This window comes from Onychostruthus taczanowskii, unplaced genomic scaffold (genome assembly GCF_017590055.1).
Source record: "Onychostruthus taczanowskii isolate IOZ18803 unplaced genomic scaffold, ASM1759005v1 scaffold13, whole genome shotgun sequence".
NCBI classification, from domain to species: Eukaryota; Metazoa; Chordata; class Aves; order Passeriformes; family Passeridae; genus Onychostruthus; species Onychostruthus taczanowskii.
Genome location: NW_024498462.1, coordinates 3,127,786 through 3,141,983, shown reverse-complemented (window position 1 = coordinate 3,141,983; position 14,198 = coordinate 3,127,786). Strand labels below are relative to the sequence as shown.

At 42.4% G+C, this 14,198-nt stretch overlaps 1 protein-coding gene across 1 annotated transcript; it reads left to right on the top strand.

Moving 5' to 3' along the window:
* Positions 1–3,754: 3,754 nt before the first annotated feature.
* IDS (iduronate 2-sulfatase) lies at positions 3,755–12,934 on the top strand. The gene is made up of 9 exons (XM_041396699.1): positions 3,755–3,921; positions 4,824–4,960; positions 6,348–6,525; positions 7,444–7,532; positions 8,677–8,877; positions 9,467–9,637; positions 10,172–10,298; positions 11,788–11,961; positions 12,316–12,934. The coding sequence occupies exons 1-9, from the start codon at positions 3,801–3,803 to the stop codon at positions 12,816–12,818; spliced, it is 1,701 nt and encodes a 566-aa protein (XP_041252633.1). The 5' UTR covers positions 3,755–3,800; the 3' UTR covers positions 12,819–12,934.
* Positions 12,935–14,198: the final 1,264 nt, after the last annotated feature.

The following is a 14,198-nucleotide window of genomic DNA, read 5'->3' as shown; positions in this document are numbered from 1 at the left end:
AGGGAGGGTCAGGAAGAACTCCAGTTCCTCAATCCACCCAGCTGTTCTCTGGCCAACACATCAGAGCTGGAGCTGCCAGTGTCTAATTTGCCATGTTTATAGGCCCAAACAGGAAATGTGAGAAACCAGAACTGAGGTGTGCCTTTAATCCACTGCTTCTGGTGGTGATAACAGCATCTGCCTTACCTGCAGTCCAGCACTCAGAAGCCTAAACGGTATCTTAGAAACAGCTCTGATGTCCTTGGGAAAACTCCTGGTGTGAGATCACTGACCTGGGCTTGAGGAGAGAGGGAGCATGCTGCAGGTGAACAGATCTGCATGACTCACTTCAGCTGTAGAAATGACTGTATACAAAATGAAGGCTTATAATGAGTATTTTATGTTAATAATTAAAGTCTCCAATGTATTTTCTAGTGCACAGCTCTGCAATTCAGGCTGCAAGGATGGACTACAATGACAGCATCTCATCATATGAATGCTAACAAACTAAAAGTCTATGCAGATGCCTCTCATACAATGTTTGCATCTTACCTGTGAGTGCTAATGTTCACAGATGGCTTAAAAAGTAAGATTGGTTTGATTCTGAAAGTACAGCTATGGAATTCTTTAAAGATAAAATTGCTGTTTAGAGATATATCAACATTATTTCTCAGGGGTTCATGTTTGCTACTAGCATTTCACTTCATCACAGTATGTGCCAGAGGAGGATGCAGATATTAATACAGATGTTAATACTTTTAACAGATCTCTCTCTCATTTTCTTCATGGCAGCTTGTACAGAAATAAATTTAATAGGTCCATAAAATGAAAAGGAAAATAATGCTTTTTTGATAATAGTCAATTTAGGGATAAATAAATTTGCCAAACTGAAGCTTCCTGTAGTGATTAGTCACTTTCTATAATGCATGAGAATTAAATGATAATTGCTTTGTGATTACTTATATTGATTCATTGAAAACTGCTTTGTTCTTTTGGTGTTTGAGTAAACTGACCACATTACACCATTTGTGAAAACCTGGTTTCTTAGAATTACTGAGTGATGCATAAAAATTCCTTAGACTTGCTTTTGTGCCAAATGTCACTGCTGGTGAAATCACTGGGGAACACGTGCAAGGGCAGGTTTCACATGTTAAGTGTTGAGATGTCCTTTCCAGGCAGAACCCAACACCAGGGCTATTATATATTGCCTGATCATATTCACAGAGTCTCAAAACACACTTCCTTGTCAGAGGAAACTTTATTGGAGAGTGTACCATGCATGGAACATGATACTTTATAAGATCTGCTATGGGTCTGATAGTACAGCCATTTCTTACAGCATCCTATGAATACGATTTTTCCCACTAAAAATATTGCTGTGCTGAATTTTTACCATGGCTTAATGTGTGTCATAGAAAATAGCTGATTTTAAGATATTTAGCTGTTATGTTGGTGGCCTCACCTACCTAGGTAACACTTGTGCAAGCACTGTGGTAGACCCCCAGAACCTTTGGTATATGCCTTGGCATATTGCAATGCTTAAAATGGGTTTGATCCTCAGTGGTCGTGGTAGGTGGAGAAGGCTGACACTGACCCTGGACTTGCAGCAGAGTGACTAAGGAAGAGTGCTGTACAGGGTATTGCCTCTTCAGCCAAGGTTTGGGTTTAACCCTTCCTGTGACACTCCCAACTCACCACACTGAATCCAGCAGTGTTTAGTCCAGGAGCTGAACAACAGGCTGCTCAAAGGCCCATACATCCGGGGTGGAGGGGACATCTGAGCTGAGAGACCAGTTTGTCCAGGGTCTGTGATTTCAGTGTCTGCAATTATTCACTGGCAGCATCCCAACTTGCTTTTTAGCACCAGAACTTGTGTGCTGTTTCAAAAAGACTTTTCCTCTGTAATTGTTCTTCTAGTGAACTGAACTTAATAAGATTGCTATATGCTCATGTTAGGCAAACCAGGAAATTCATATCAAGTACCACTTAGTGTATTTGCATTTGAAAGAGGCAAGCATTATGATAATTAAATGCATGTGCAATAGTGAAATAATTCCTTGGCTTTTTGCATAAAAAGTCTCCAAATGAAGAGAAGTGTCACTTGGGGATGCAATGTTCAATACATTTGCAGCAGCTGATCCATGTTAGGAGAGTTGCTGATACCTGTGAGATATACTGTTATACACAACATTAATTCCAAAATATGCAAACATCAAATATACTGAATAATATTCATGAGTTGCTTGCATGTCATGTGCTCAGTAGTAGCTGAACTTGTAGTAAGTGTTCTTCATTTGATTCAAGCTTTTCCAGCGTGTGCAGGAAGGAAGTGTAAGATCCACATCAAAATAAACTCCACTGTAATAGTTTAGAGGAAGTACACGTGCTTGAATATGTATGCACACACTGTGTAATACACAATGTACTGCACTTCTGAGTCACACATCTCACTGAACAATAGCATTGTGACAGACCGCTGTAGCCATCATTCCTGCTAATCTTATGGTGAGTGCACACACAGCATATTTGAGGCCTCAGGTATGAATCCTTACAGAGCAGAAAAGCAGATTATTTTTGATCCCATTCTCTGTGAAGAAAAAGTGACAAAAGAGAGCATTTTTGTCTCAGAACTTTTACTTTTGGTAAGAAAGAGCAACCAATACAGTCCTGAGGCACTGAAAGAATCAAATTATAGATTCCCATTAAAGATGCAATCGTTTTCTGTAAATGGGGCTTTTTTTCTCAAGATGGTTTTTGGCTTTTTTAATAGTCTGGTCCCAAAGACAATGATATTTACCAATACAATTCACTGTTAAACTTTCATTTGTATTCAAAGGTGCACCTATCACTTGCTAAAATAGAAAAATGCACATACTATCACATGTATCTTTGTCATAGTGGTTCCCACATCCAAATGAGTTCATATTGATTATTTTCAATATTGGTATACTTGCCATCAGTTTACCTGTCTGTTAAATGTGTAAGACGATGTAGTTACAGTCTTTTAATTCTTTTCAGCTTCCTGTGAGCTGCTTTATTATACACAATACATAATAATAATTTTACAGTTACTGATTGGGAAGCGTTATATGTAGTTAACAGTGAGTTTATTTTGTACAGGAATACTGGCAATAAATCTCTCTACTGCAGTTCAAGATAGAAATAATGAAAATTGCTGAGCTTTTAACAAAACTAGTTCTTAATGAAACATTAAATATCATGGGGAGCTTCCTAGTTTATGTAACTTTTCATATATCGGCTTCTCCCTGGCTCCGCAGGGTGCGCACCTGAAGAACTGGAAACACTGAACGTTTCTTCAAAGACCAGAGTGTTAACTGATTCACAAATAGCACTGGAGTACTCAGACAGCTTCCCTCAATACTAAACCTTGATTCCCTCATTCCCCAACGTTATTTCCACCAGAAAGAAATAACGTTGAGAATGACACTGACATTCCCTTTCCACGCGGCGGGTGCTGAAGAGCGTCGGCAGGAACCGCAGGAGCAGCGCTGCGCCCTGAGCAGCCGCGCACAGTGCGGGCGCTGGATCCCACTGCCGGCCCAGCCCGGCCCCGCACCGCTCCGGCCGGGCTGAGCCCAGTCCTGGACCCAGCCCGGCCCCGCACCGCACCGCTCCGGCCGGGCCCAGCCCAGCCCCGCACCGCAGAGCCGCTCGCTGGCGGGGCCGCGGCGCCCCCGCGCGGGCAAGGGGAAGAGGACGGGGAAGGCGAAGCGCTGTTCCCGGCGGTGTTCAGGCTCCGGCGATGGTTCAAGACACCGCCCCCGGGCCGCCTCTGCCCGGCCCCGCCGCCGCGCTGGGCCATGGCGGCGGCGCGGCTCTGCCTGTTCCTGTGCCTGTTCCTGTGCCTGCTGCGGCTGCCCCGGGATGCCTTCGCGGCCGGCTCGGCGGCGGCGGGGCCCGGAGCGGCGCGCGGGCCCGGGGGTTCGTTCTGGCAGCGGGGGCTGGGCCGGGGGGAGCGGCCGGCGGGAGCCCGGGGCCGAGGGGCTCGGTGTGTCCCTGGGGCTCGGTGTGTCCCTGGGCCCCGATGTGATCCGAGGGGCTCGGTGTGTCCCGAGGGCCTCGGTGTGTCCCGAGGGGCTCGGTGTGTCCCTGGGCCCCGATGTGATCCGAGGGCCTCGGTGTGTCCCAGGGGCTCGGTGTGTCCCGAGGGTCTCGTGTTTCCCGAGGGCCCCGGTGTGTCCCGAGGGGCTCGGTGTGTCCCGAGGGTCCCGTGTTTCCCGAGGGCCCCGGTGTGTCCCAGGGTCTCGTGTGTCCCTGGGGAGGTTGCTGCTTCACCCGCCGGCGGCGAGCGGGTCCTGCGCACATCGAGCCCCCAGTACAGTCCACCACCTTGAGAGGGCGTTTTCAAAAGACGTGTGTCATCAGTTGAAGAAAAATACTTTTCTGTTGGGATCAGAATTATACAGGACTGCAGTGTTGTTTAGCTGAGGTTTAACACCCTTCTCAAAGCTTGCAGGCCGTAGAATTCGGCAGTAGGTGGGCTTATAAAATACTTCTTTATTTTGCACGACTACTTTAGCAGCTGCAAGGACTTGCTGTCTGCAGCACCTGGAGAAAATACCATGGGTGCAAGCAGTGAAATAGGAAGGGAATGAAAACCACGATATTTCTGTCTAGGCCAAGTAAGAATTTCTGTCTTTGAAGAATTAATCCTGTTGTTTACATTCCCTTACAAAGATATTCTTGTTTTTTTAATTAATTTTATTTTTGTTCTCAAATGTGTTTAAGGGTTAAAAACTGATAAATCAGCATAAAATAACCTCTCAGGTTAATTTATTGGTTGGAGCTCAGGTTAATTTATTTCTAATTCTGTTTTTTCACAGATGGCATGAATGTCTTGTTTATAATTGTGGATGATCTGCGTCCTGTGTTGGGCTGCTATGGAGAGAAGCTTGTGAAATCTCCCAACATTGATCAACTTGCTTCCCAAAGTATGGTGTTCAGCAATGCATATGCCCAGGTGAGATAAATGACTTAAACATATTTTCTCTATGCAAAATAATTACTGGTTTTATCACAGTAGGTGTTAGGCAGGTCAGTGGAAAAAGCAAGTATTTATTAACGTGAAGTATTTTCAGTGGAAAATAAATGATTGGGCTGAACTGCAGTGTGTGAACCTATCTTTACTAAGGTGAGAAAAATGAAAACAGGGCATTTAAATTATGGTATTTGTGTAGCCCTTGGAGGAGTAGATTGCCACTCAAGCGTTTTCACTGTTTGAATCCAAGTGCTGCTTAAAAATGCCATTTTACTAAATTAAAATTCTCTTTTTCTACTGCTTACAAAAGATTGTTTTACTTTTTAATCTTTTGAGGGAATAAATTCTATAGACTGCTATAAGAGGGCAGTTTGTGTGGTAAGCATCACTCTTAAAATAGAGGACTGAAAATTTCACTAATTGCTCTTCACTTGAATACTCTGTGTAGGATGTCTACGTTCCCAAGTTCCTCTCTGCTGAGCAGTTAGAACTTTGGGTGTAATTCCAGCCCAAAGCAGTGACTCTTGGGTTTTGTCAGTCTGGAGCAGAGTTGGTCAGACCTTTGGACCATAACCCAGACCTCCTGTGTTTATCCTTTCTTTATTCTTAAGGCAGTTCAGATCAACTAGGCTTTCGGCTTTTATCAGCACAGTCCACCTGCCAGTGCTGCTTAATTCTGTGTGATGTGAGCAACCAGATTTCAAAAGTACTGCCTTTATGGAACTTGACTTGCATTTTTAAAAGCTTGCAGTTTGGAATAGATATGCTTAATAAGGATACTGTTCATTCCAGCCTGAGGTGATGTGAAACTCATTCGCTGTGATTCCCAAGCTTTCAGGTGGTTGTGGGACAGCTATGGATGCCTTGAGAGGCTCCCATGGAACAGAGGCTAGACAGTGTTGAAGGAATAAAGTAGGGATTTATTAAAAAGGCCTTCAAAGGATATACCATGGGCAATACAAGAGCCCAGCTGAGGCTACATCCAATATGGATGACTGGTCACAAGTTTTCACACTTTTATAAGTTTTGGTCCATTTACATATTTGGGTTAATTGTCCAATTATAGCTTCAGGTTATGCAGTCCCATCCTCCCAGTTTACTCTCCTCAATTCACTGTTGTTTTTACATTTTGGGCCTGGAGCTTCAAAGGTGTCCTTGGTTCTCAGGCTGGAAAAGGATTGTTTTGTCTGACTAAACTGGGAAGAGAACTTGCTAACACTTACATGAAGTTCACAGTTATATCCTAATGCAGTACAGAATCTGGAAAATATGAAAGCTAAAACTTAAGGCATCACTATGCCCGAGTTAGTTCGTGCACGTGTTTTGGTTTTTGTTGCAAATGTCTCTCCTTGGCTGCCTTTCTCCCCAGCAAGCCGTGTGTGCTCCCAGCAGAGTGTCATTTCTCACTGGCCGCAGGCCTGACACCACCCGGCTCTATGATTTCTACTCCTACTGGAGAGTTCATGCAGGAAACTATTCCACCATGCCCCAGTATTTCAAGGAAAATGGCTACGTGACCCTGTCTGTGGGGAAAGTTTTTCATCCTGGTATGGTTTGAATTGTCTTTTGTTGAAGATAGAAGTGCTTGATGTGTATAGTCTCACAAACATACATGAGTATTGATGTGTGATTTTCGTCTATGTTAAGAACCTAAATCATAATCACATGCCAGATTTTACAGTGATTGTCATTAAGTCTTAAGGCATTAGAGATGAATGTATTAGATGACTTTTATCTAATGGATGTTTTCACATCTTGTCTGGAATTGTGGGAATAAATGTCTAACATTCTAAAAATACATCTGGAGGTTAGGTATCTGCTGAAAATGAAATTACTTGTTGGCTTAGTTCTGCCTCTGCATGCTTCATGTTTCCTAACAGGCTGTGAGTCTGGATTAGGACATGCAGAATGTATGACTAATGCTTCAAGTTCAGTACGAAATTAGTTCACTAATTAAAAAGCAATAACACTACTGAGTTGAAAAATAGTGTAATACTGATCCTGTTTTTGGCAGTTCCTTATCCTAGAGCTAAACTTGTGTGGATAGTTTCAGTATGTGTTTCAGTTTATAGAAAAGCTAATCAAGGATGTGCATGAATACTGTTTTTAATCCTGGGTGTTTTTTTATTTTTTTTTGTTTTGTTTTGTTTTGATTTTTAGTTTCTTGGGGTTTTTTGTTGATGTTCCCTGAAGTAAGGTTCTTCAACAGGCTTGAGTCTCCCTCAAGAGTGACATTTGAGTGACAAATACAAGGTGTATTTCAGGGAAGAATATCTGTCTTAAACTTTTTGACTTCTATTTTTTGGTTATCTTTTCTTCAGTTGTCAAAGGTTCATTTGAAATGTTTCTTCGTTTAACATATTTGAAAAAAAACCCAACCAACTGAAAACAAGTTAAACTTCTGTCTGAGCTTTTCCTTGTTCAGTGAATTTTTAGAGCATTTTTAATATCTTTATCCATTCCAGGGATTTCATCCAATTACAGTGATGACTATCCCTACAGTTGGTCCATTCCACCCTTTCATCCTTCAGCTGAAAAGTATGAGAATGATAAGGTAAGTGTGATTGGTGGCACTCCAACAGAGAAGGGTGTTCAAGATAGAACCAAGTTCTTTGTATCAAGGACAGGCTGTGCCCTCTGGGTTTTGAGGCTGCACCCTTGTGCAGGAAAAAAAGTAACCACTTCAATGCTTTTTTTCTGTGCTTTCCAAAAGCACAGATTATCAGATGCGTGTTTTGTCAATCAATGTGCCTGTTCTGCAGATGTTTTAAGTATTTATAAATTGGTATTTGGAAATTTCAGTTACTGAGGTATAAGCAAGAACGATCCTTATTTGTTTCTAGGTAATGAATTCCTTTATCTGAAAAGTGTGGTTGTCAACTTGCACCTGCAACTGATCTGGCTTTGCTTTAGTTAGTGACAAAACATTGTCAGTAGTCTTGGTAAACTTAAAGTGACAGAGAGCTCAGGACTGAGTGAGCAGGGGCCATAATTAAAATTATGTTTAAATAACCCAAAAGTTTATAAACTGATCCAGTTTTCTAGAATGTTTGTTAGTCTTAAATGTGACACAAAAGAGTCTGGTTTATCTTTATGCAAACATTGCATAGCATCATGTGTTGGAGCCTGTACACTGCCCAGCAGGAGCTGCAACCATGGGGGTACAGACAGCCTTGGCAGTGCTTTGGTTTTGGATTTAGTGCTGGAAAAAGACTGGTTTTAACAACAGCAGCATTTTCATCCATGACATGAAGAAAAGTAGGTTCACTTAGCAACCCTGCCAAACACCCTGCTGAGGCCACCTTTCCCTGGCCACTGTTTAGTCTAATTTATCTCTCTTTGGTTACACATCAGCCACTGCTGGCATTTGCTCAGAAACTAAGGCAGTAGCTTCCAGGCAGCTTTCTATGAACTGTTGGGATCAGAAGGAGCTAAAATGTATGTATATATAGGAGAACCAAATGCTGCTGCATCTCCATTAGATCAGAGATTCTATTCATCATAGAAGCTGTGGGCTTTTGACCCATGTGACTACATTTAATCTTCTACCCAGCTTTAGAGAGGATTTCTGCATTTTCATAGGCACGGAAGTTGCATTCTTTTGTTGGTAGAAACAAATTGGTTTTGAAGTTACAGAACAGAGGATTTTGTCTTTCTATTTACCAGAAGTTACCAAACTAATTTTTTCTTTTATGAAGACTTGTAGGGGAAAAGATGGAAAACTTCATGCAAACTTGGTGTGCCCAGTGAATGTGACAGAAATGCCTGGGGGCACTCTGCCCGATATTCAGAGCACTGAGGAGGCCATACACTTACTGAATGCCATGAAAACCAACAGGCAAAAGTTCTTCCTGGCTGTTGGTTACCACAAGCCACACATCCCACTGAGGTACCCACAGGTGAGGAGATTGGAACCTGCAGGAAAGGGAACTTAGACAAATGTTGCATTTGTTTTTAAAAGCTGTTTGCACAAATGCTTTATTGCTGTTTTCTGAAAGCAAGTTGGAAACCAGCCTTGATTTGGTGTAACTTCAGGAGTCACCTGTGATGTATTTCAGAACATTTAATGAGAATGAATTGTGACTCCTCAGCCAAAAGCTAGGCTTCTGCCACCATGATGGTGACTGCTATTGCATGGAGGTGGGCTTCAGCTTGATGGAGTATGACATAATGAGGCCTTATAAGATCTTGTATTTCATTCTCTGTTTGGCGTGGTGGCAAAATTCCTACTGATTTCAAAGTGGTGTTGGACCTTTTATTGCAGTTCTGGTTTGAGATACAGGAAGCTGGTTTTTTCAGCATTTTTTCAGGAATTGGTTGGGGATGTCTAGTATTACTGTGTTTCACACTCTGGCAGAAGGGGAATGAAGCCTTGTAAACTGTAATGTTAAAGGGTCCTGCAAGGGAAAATGATTGCTGTTTAAACACAAAATTCACAGTATATATTGGGGGTGAGGACAGTCTTTCTATGTGTTTTGTCTTGTAAAGGAATTTCTCAAGTTGTATCCCTTGGAAAATATCACATTGGCCCCAGATCCCTGGGTGCCTAAGAAGCTACCTTCTGTGGCATACAACCCCTGGATGGATATCAGACAGAGAGATGATGTGCAAGCATTAAATGTTAGTTTCCCTTACGGAGCACTTCCAGATGATTTCCAGGTAAGCTGTCAATACAGTGCTCTGAAGTGAAACTGCTCTTGGATGCTCCCAGTTATTCAGGAACTGGCCATTTGCAGTCATGAATTCCCTGCCTTGCATACTGTCACCTCTAGCTCTGTAGGAAAACCCTCACTGTCACTGTTCAGGTTGCATGTGAGGGAATGTATGTAGCAGCTACCAGTGCTGTGTTTGTGTTCATTATCTGAGTCTGTTGATCTGTTTCAAGCTAGCACGCAGTTTATCTTCTTGGCAAGATCTTCCTTTACTCTCCAGTGCTTATGCCAAAATTAGGTGCACTGGCTAGACCAAGAGATGCAGAATGGGTTGGTTTGCAGTGTTTTGCTTGAAAGCACTTCTGGAAGGTGGAATTTTCTAGCTGTCCCCTTCCAGTTTACCTTTTCTGGGACATGAATTGTGCTACAGACAATTAAAGCTTTACAAGTAGAGTCCTTTAGTTCTTTTACACCCCCTGGTTCTGCTGTATGTGTCTGGGGAAAAACTTTTTTTTTCCTCTCCTGTTTTTTTGACTTGCAGCGGCGGATTCGTCAGAGTTACTATGCAGCAGTTTCTTACCTGGATGTGCAAATTGGCCTGCTTCTGAGTGCTTTAGATGATGCAGGACTCTCAAATAACACAATAGTAGTTTTTACTGCTGATCATGGTAAGCATTTAAATCTTTCTCGAGCTTACTGTTAAGAACTTCATTGTGCAGCTCAGTGCTGGCATATTAATCCAGTGTGTGTTTCTATAATGTCAGGCAGAGCTGCCACACCTTGTACTTTTGTCTTGTCTGAGCCAGATTGAGGGGACTGGCCCTGGCTTCTGTGGTTGCACAGTTCTGTCCCCATAGGCACTTCTAATCAGGTTGAGGATTTGCTGGTGAGGGATGAGGCTTCCTGCCAGGACACAGGGCTGAGCTTGCTGTATTCCCACCCCCTACCCAAGGAGTGACTCTTGCTGGGAACTGTGCTCAAAGAGTACAGCCACCACTCCTCCCCCCTCACCATTTGTAGGAAGCCATCTGGTACAGTGGGTGACAGGCTTTCTCATTAACTGCTCAAGTGTGTTTTGTTACACTTGTCATTGCTGCTTGCAGAGCATCTAAACTGATAGGGATATGGTTCCTTCTCATAACTGAGATCCTGCACACTCTGGATCCTGGTGGTAAAAGACTTAGTTTGAGCTGTGGGACAAATGCCTCAAGTATTTAGTGCTTGTTTCAATACTCTAATATTTGTTAAGATAACCCTGTCATGGTCCATTTGATTGTGGGATGGCTTAGCTGATTTAAACCAATTAGGATGTGAACTAACTACATCAATTTAAAGTCAGATACATAGTTAGTTTGGGTTCACTCCTGTGAGCATGTATGTATAAAAAGCTCTTAAAGTTGCAGCAATGGGATTAATAGTTTTGGTACTAAAGTGACTCTAGATGTTCCTTCTGACTTGTTTGTAAACTGAATTTTTCTTTTCCTTGCTTTGGATAACTGTAAACAGTTGGTGTTTCCAGTACCATGGCTGGCAAAGTGATCAAGAAAAAACATGTGTTAACATAGCTGTCACAGGGTTCCTTTGTCTTCTCCCAAAGTGAAGTTGGCAGTGTATCTGCCTGGAAGGAAGTCACATTGGCATCTCTTTCAAGAGGAAGAGGAGAGCTGAAAAGTTTTGTCTCTATTGCTTCCTCAGGGGTAGCATCCTGATAGGGCAGTCTGGCATAGAGAGCAGCCTTGGCTCCAAGGGATTTTCAGCTACAGTGTTAACAGGAGCATTGGAGAGCTGGCAGCTGCCCAAAACTTAAATGAATGCTTTGTGGAATTGATCTGGAGACTCTTGCAGGCATTGTGACACACCCCAATTTCTCTTTTCTGCTGTTTTAATGCTCATTTCCTAATTCTAATCTTGATAATCTAGAAATAAAGAAAGGTGTAATTATTTCCTTTATGAAAGAGTATCAAGTTGCAAGATTTAGGTGACTGTTGAAATAGTTTTCACATTAGAGAAAAGCTTTGTTACATCTAAATACAGATTATTTACCTTTTGGTATAACCTTTATAACAGACAAGTGGCCTCAACAGTCAGTCAATTTACAATGAAGAAGAAATCACTACAAATCAGTTTCTGCTCTGAATTGTGTTCTTTGTCACCTAGGGTGGTCCCTGGGAGAACATGGTGAATGGGCAAAATACAGCAATTTTGATGTCGCTACCCGAGTGCCGCTGATGTTTTATGTGCCAGGAATGACAACTTCCCCTGTTAGACAAGGAGCAAGAGTCTTCCCCTACCTCGACCCTTTTAGCCATATTGGAGTCTCAGCACCTCAAGGTAAATTTCCAGTGCTTATTTTTTGTTTGCAGTGGGTAGATAGATGTGGTTATGTGTCTCCAGGCACCTTGAGAATTTACTTTGTCTTTCTGAAGAGCATTTTTTCAACTAATGGATATGATTATCTCTAAGGCTAGTGGAGAAACATAAATGCAGAAGTTTTCTTGTTAAAAGTACATCATAAGTGCATGGACTGGCATCTTCACAGCTAACTGCCACTCCTTAATTGCCTTGATTTCGGTACCCCCAAAAATCCTGTACAGAGCACTCTGAATAAAATACCAGGTGAATTATTAGAAAAAGTTGTCCAACCACCCTATTCCATAACTTATATTTTGATATTATTTCTCCTAGGGCAAAGTAAAAAAGTGGTGGAGCTGGTGTCTCTGTTTCCAACGCTTGCAGAGCTTGCTGGCCTGCAGGTCCCTCCTGCGTGCCCCGAGCCGTCATTTGGTGTTGTGCTGTGCACTGAGGGGAGAAGCATTGTCCGCCATTTTAACATCTCTGAAGGAAAGGTGGAGCAAGGCAAGGAAGGGTGTGATGACACTGACAGGTGTTTTGATGAAGAACCTGTTGCTTTCAGCCAATATCCCCGGCCTGCAGACACTCCCCAGTGGAACTCTGACAAGCCAAGGCTGAAGGACATCAGGATCATGGGCTATTCCATGCGTACCATTGACTACAGGTACACTGTGTGGGTTCACTTTGATCCCAGCAACTTCAGTGCTAACTTTGAGGATGTCCATGCAGGAGAGTTGTACATGATGGAGAATGACCCAAACCAGGATTATAACATCTATAACAATACTTCACATGGTTGGTTTTTCAAAAAAATTATTGATTTTTTAAAGCACTAGGGTTCAGAAACTTCTTTGTGCCTGTTCTTGCAACTGAATTAATGCTTCCTTCTTTTGTATAGAACCTTTCTGTTGTACAGAAAACATTTGGATTGAATAAAAATCCTGCTTGTATCAAAACAAGCTCTTGCCTTTGTCTTGTTACAGCCCTTACTGCACTGAAGGAGTCAGAGGGGACTTCTGTAGCGGTGTTTTCAAACACAAGCTTGTAACACTTCTGAAAAGGCCACACAGAGCATCAGGCCCATACTGTGAAACATCTCAGTGGTCTTCTGTAGCAAGTGAAGAATTAAATTTCATTATCTGTGCTGAAAACTCCTGGTGTGAAAGGTGAAAAACCAGAAACTTAGGTGTTTGAGTGGCTGTGTGGAGAACGTGAGTCATGACCCAAGTCCTGTCCCCTGTACCCAGGAGACTTGGGGCTGGGGTGGTCGAGCAGACAGTTGGTAGTGGGAAGGGCTGAGGTGTTTGCTCTCATTAGCCTTACCTCTTACTATTGCCCAAAGAGAAACTTCATGTGTTCTGTCAAAAATGTAATTATTTTAAATAAAAGCTTTAATTTGGAATTCATACTTCTTATGATACAGCAGGAGAATCTGAACTTTTAATTAGTTAATGTGTGGGAAATTAGTGTTTTCATCACTGAAACACTAAATAAGACTGGGGGGTTAAGGTAACACCAATATGCTCTTTTGTGGATTTTCCTGAGGACTGGTCTAATGAGACTCCACAGGTGAGAGGAGATGGAAACCTTTAGCTTTTGGAGCTGGCTGGTTGTGGAACTGCTCAGTGCACTTGAGGGTTGTCACATCCAGTGATGCAGACCTGGATGTTTGCTTTCCTAGGTGCTAATGGGCTTGGCATTCTCTGTTTTGGACTAGGAGAGCTAAAAGCCTCCCATTTAAATTTTTTGTGTGGCATTTAGCAACACAGAATGTGGAGCATCAGTTGTCCTAAGATATGCTGCAGATAATGTCCAGATGGCCAAATGCATTAAGGTAAATATGTTTGGGAGCTTGTATCTGAGAAAAATGGTTTTGCTGAGTATTTTATGTAAGTGCTGTCTGTACTTTGTGCTCACAGCAGCAAGGTACGTGGTGCTTTAGTGTGAGGGCAGTAATTTCTGTTGTTTTCTATCAGCCAGCTGGATTTCTGCAGTTCTGTCTTGGTAATCGAGAGTCTTAGAATTTGTACCTTAAAAAATAAGAGCTTGTTCAGATGGTGTTAACTCCTGCTACCTTCCTTAATGAACTGCTCCAATTCCTACAAAAAGCCAGCCATTACTTGTCTTCCTCAGATAAATTGACTTTAATATTCTGGAGAAGCTATAGATGTAACTTTATTTCATTAAGATCCATGTGACAGTCTTATTCCTAATTA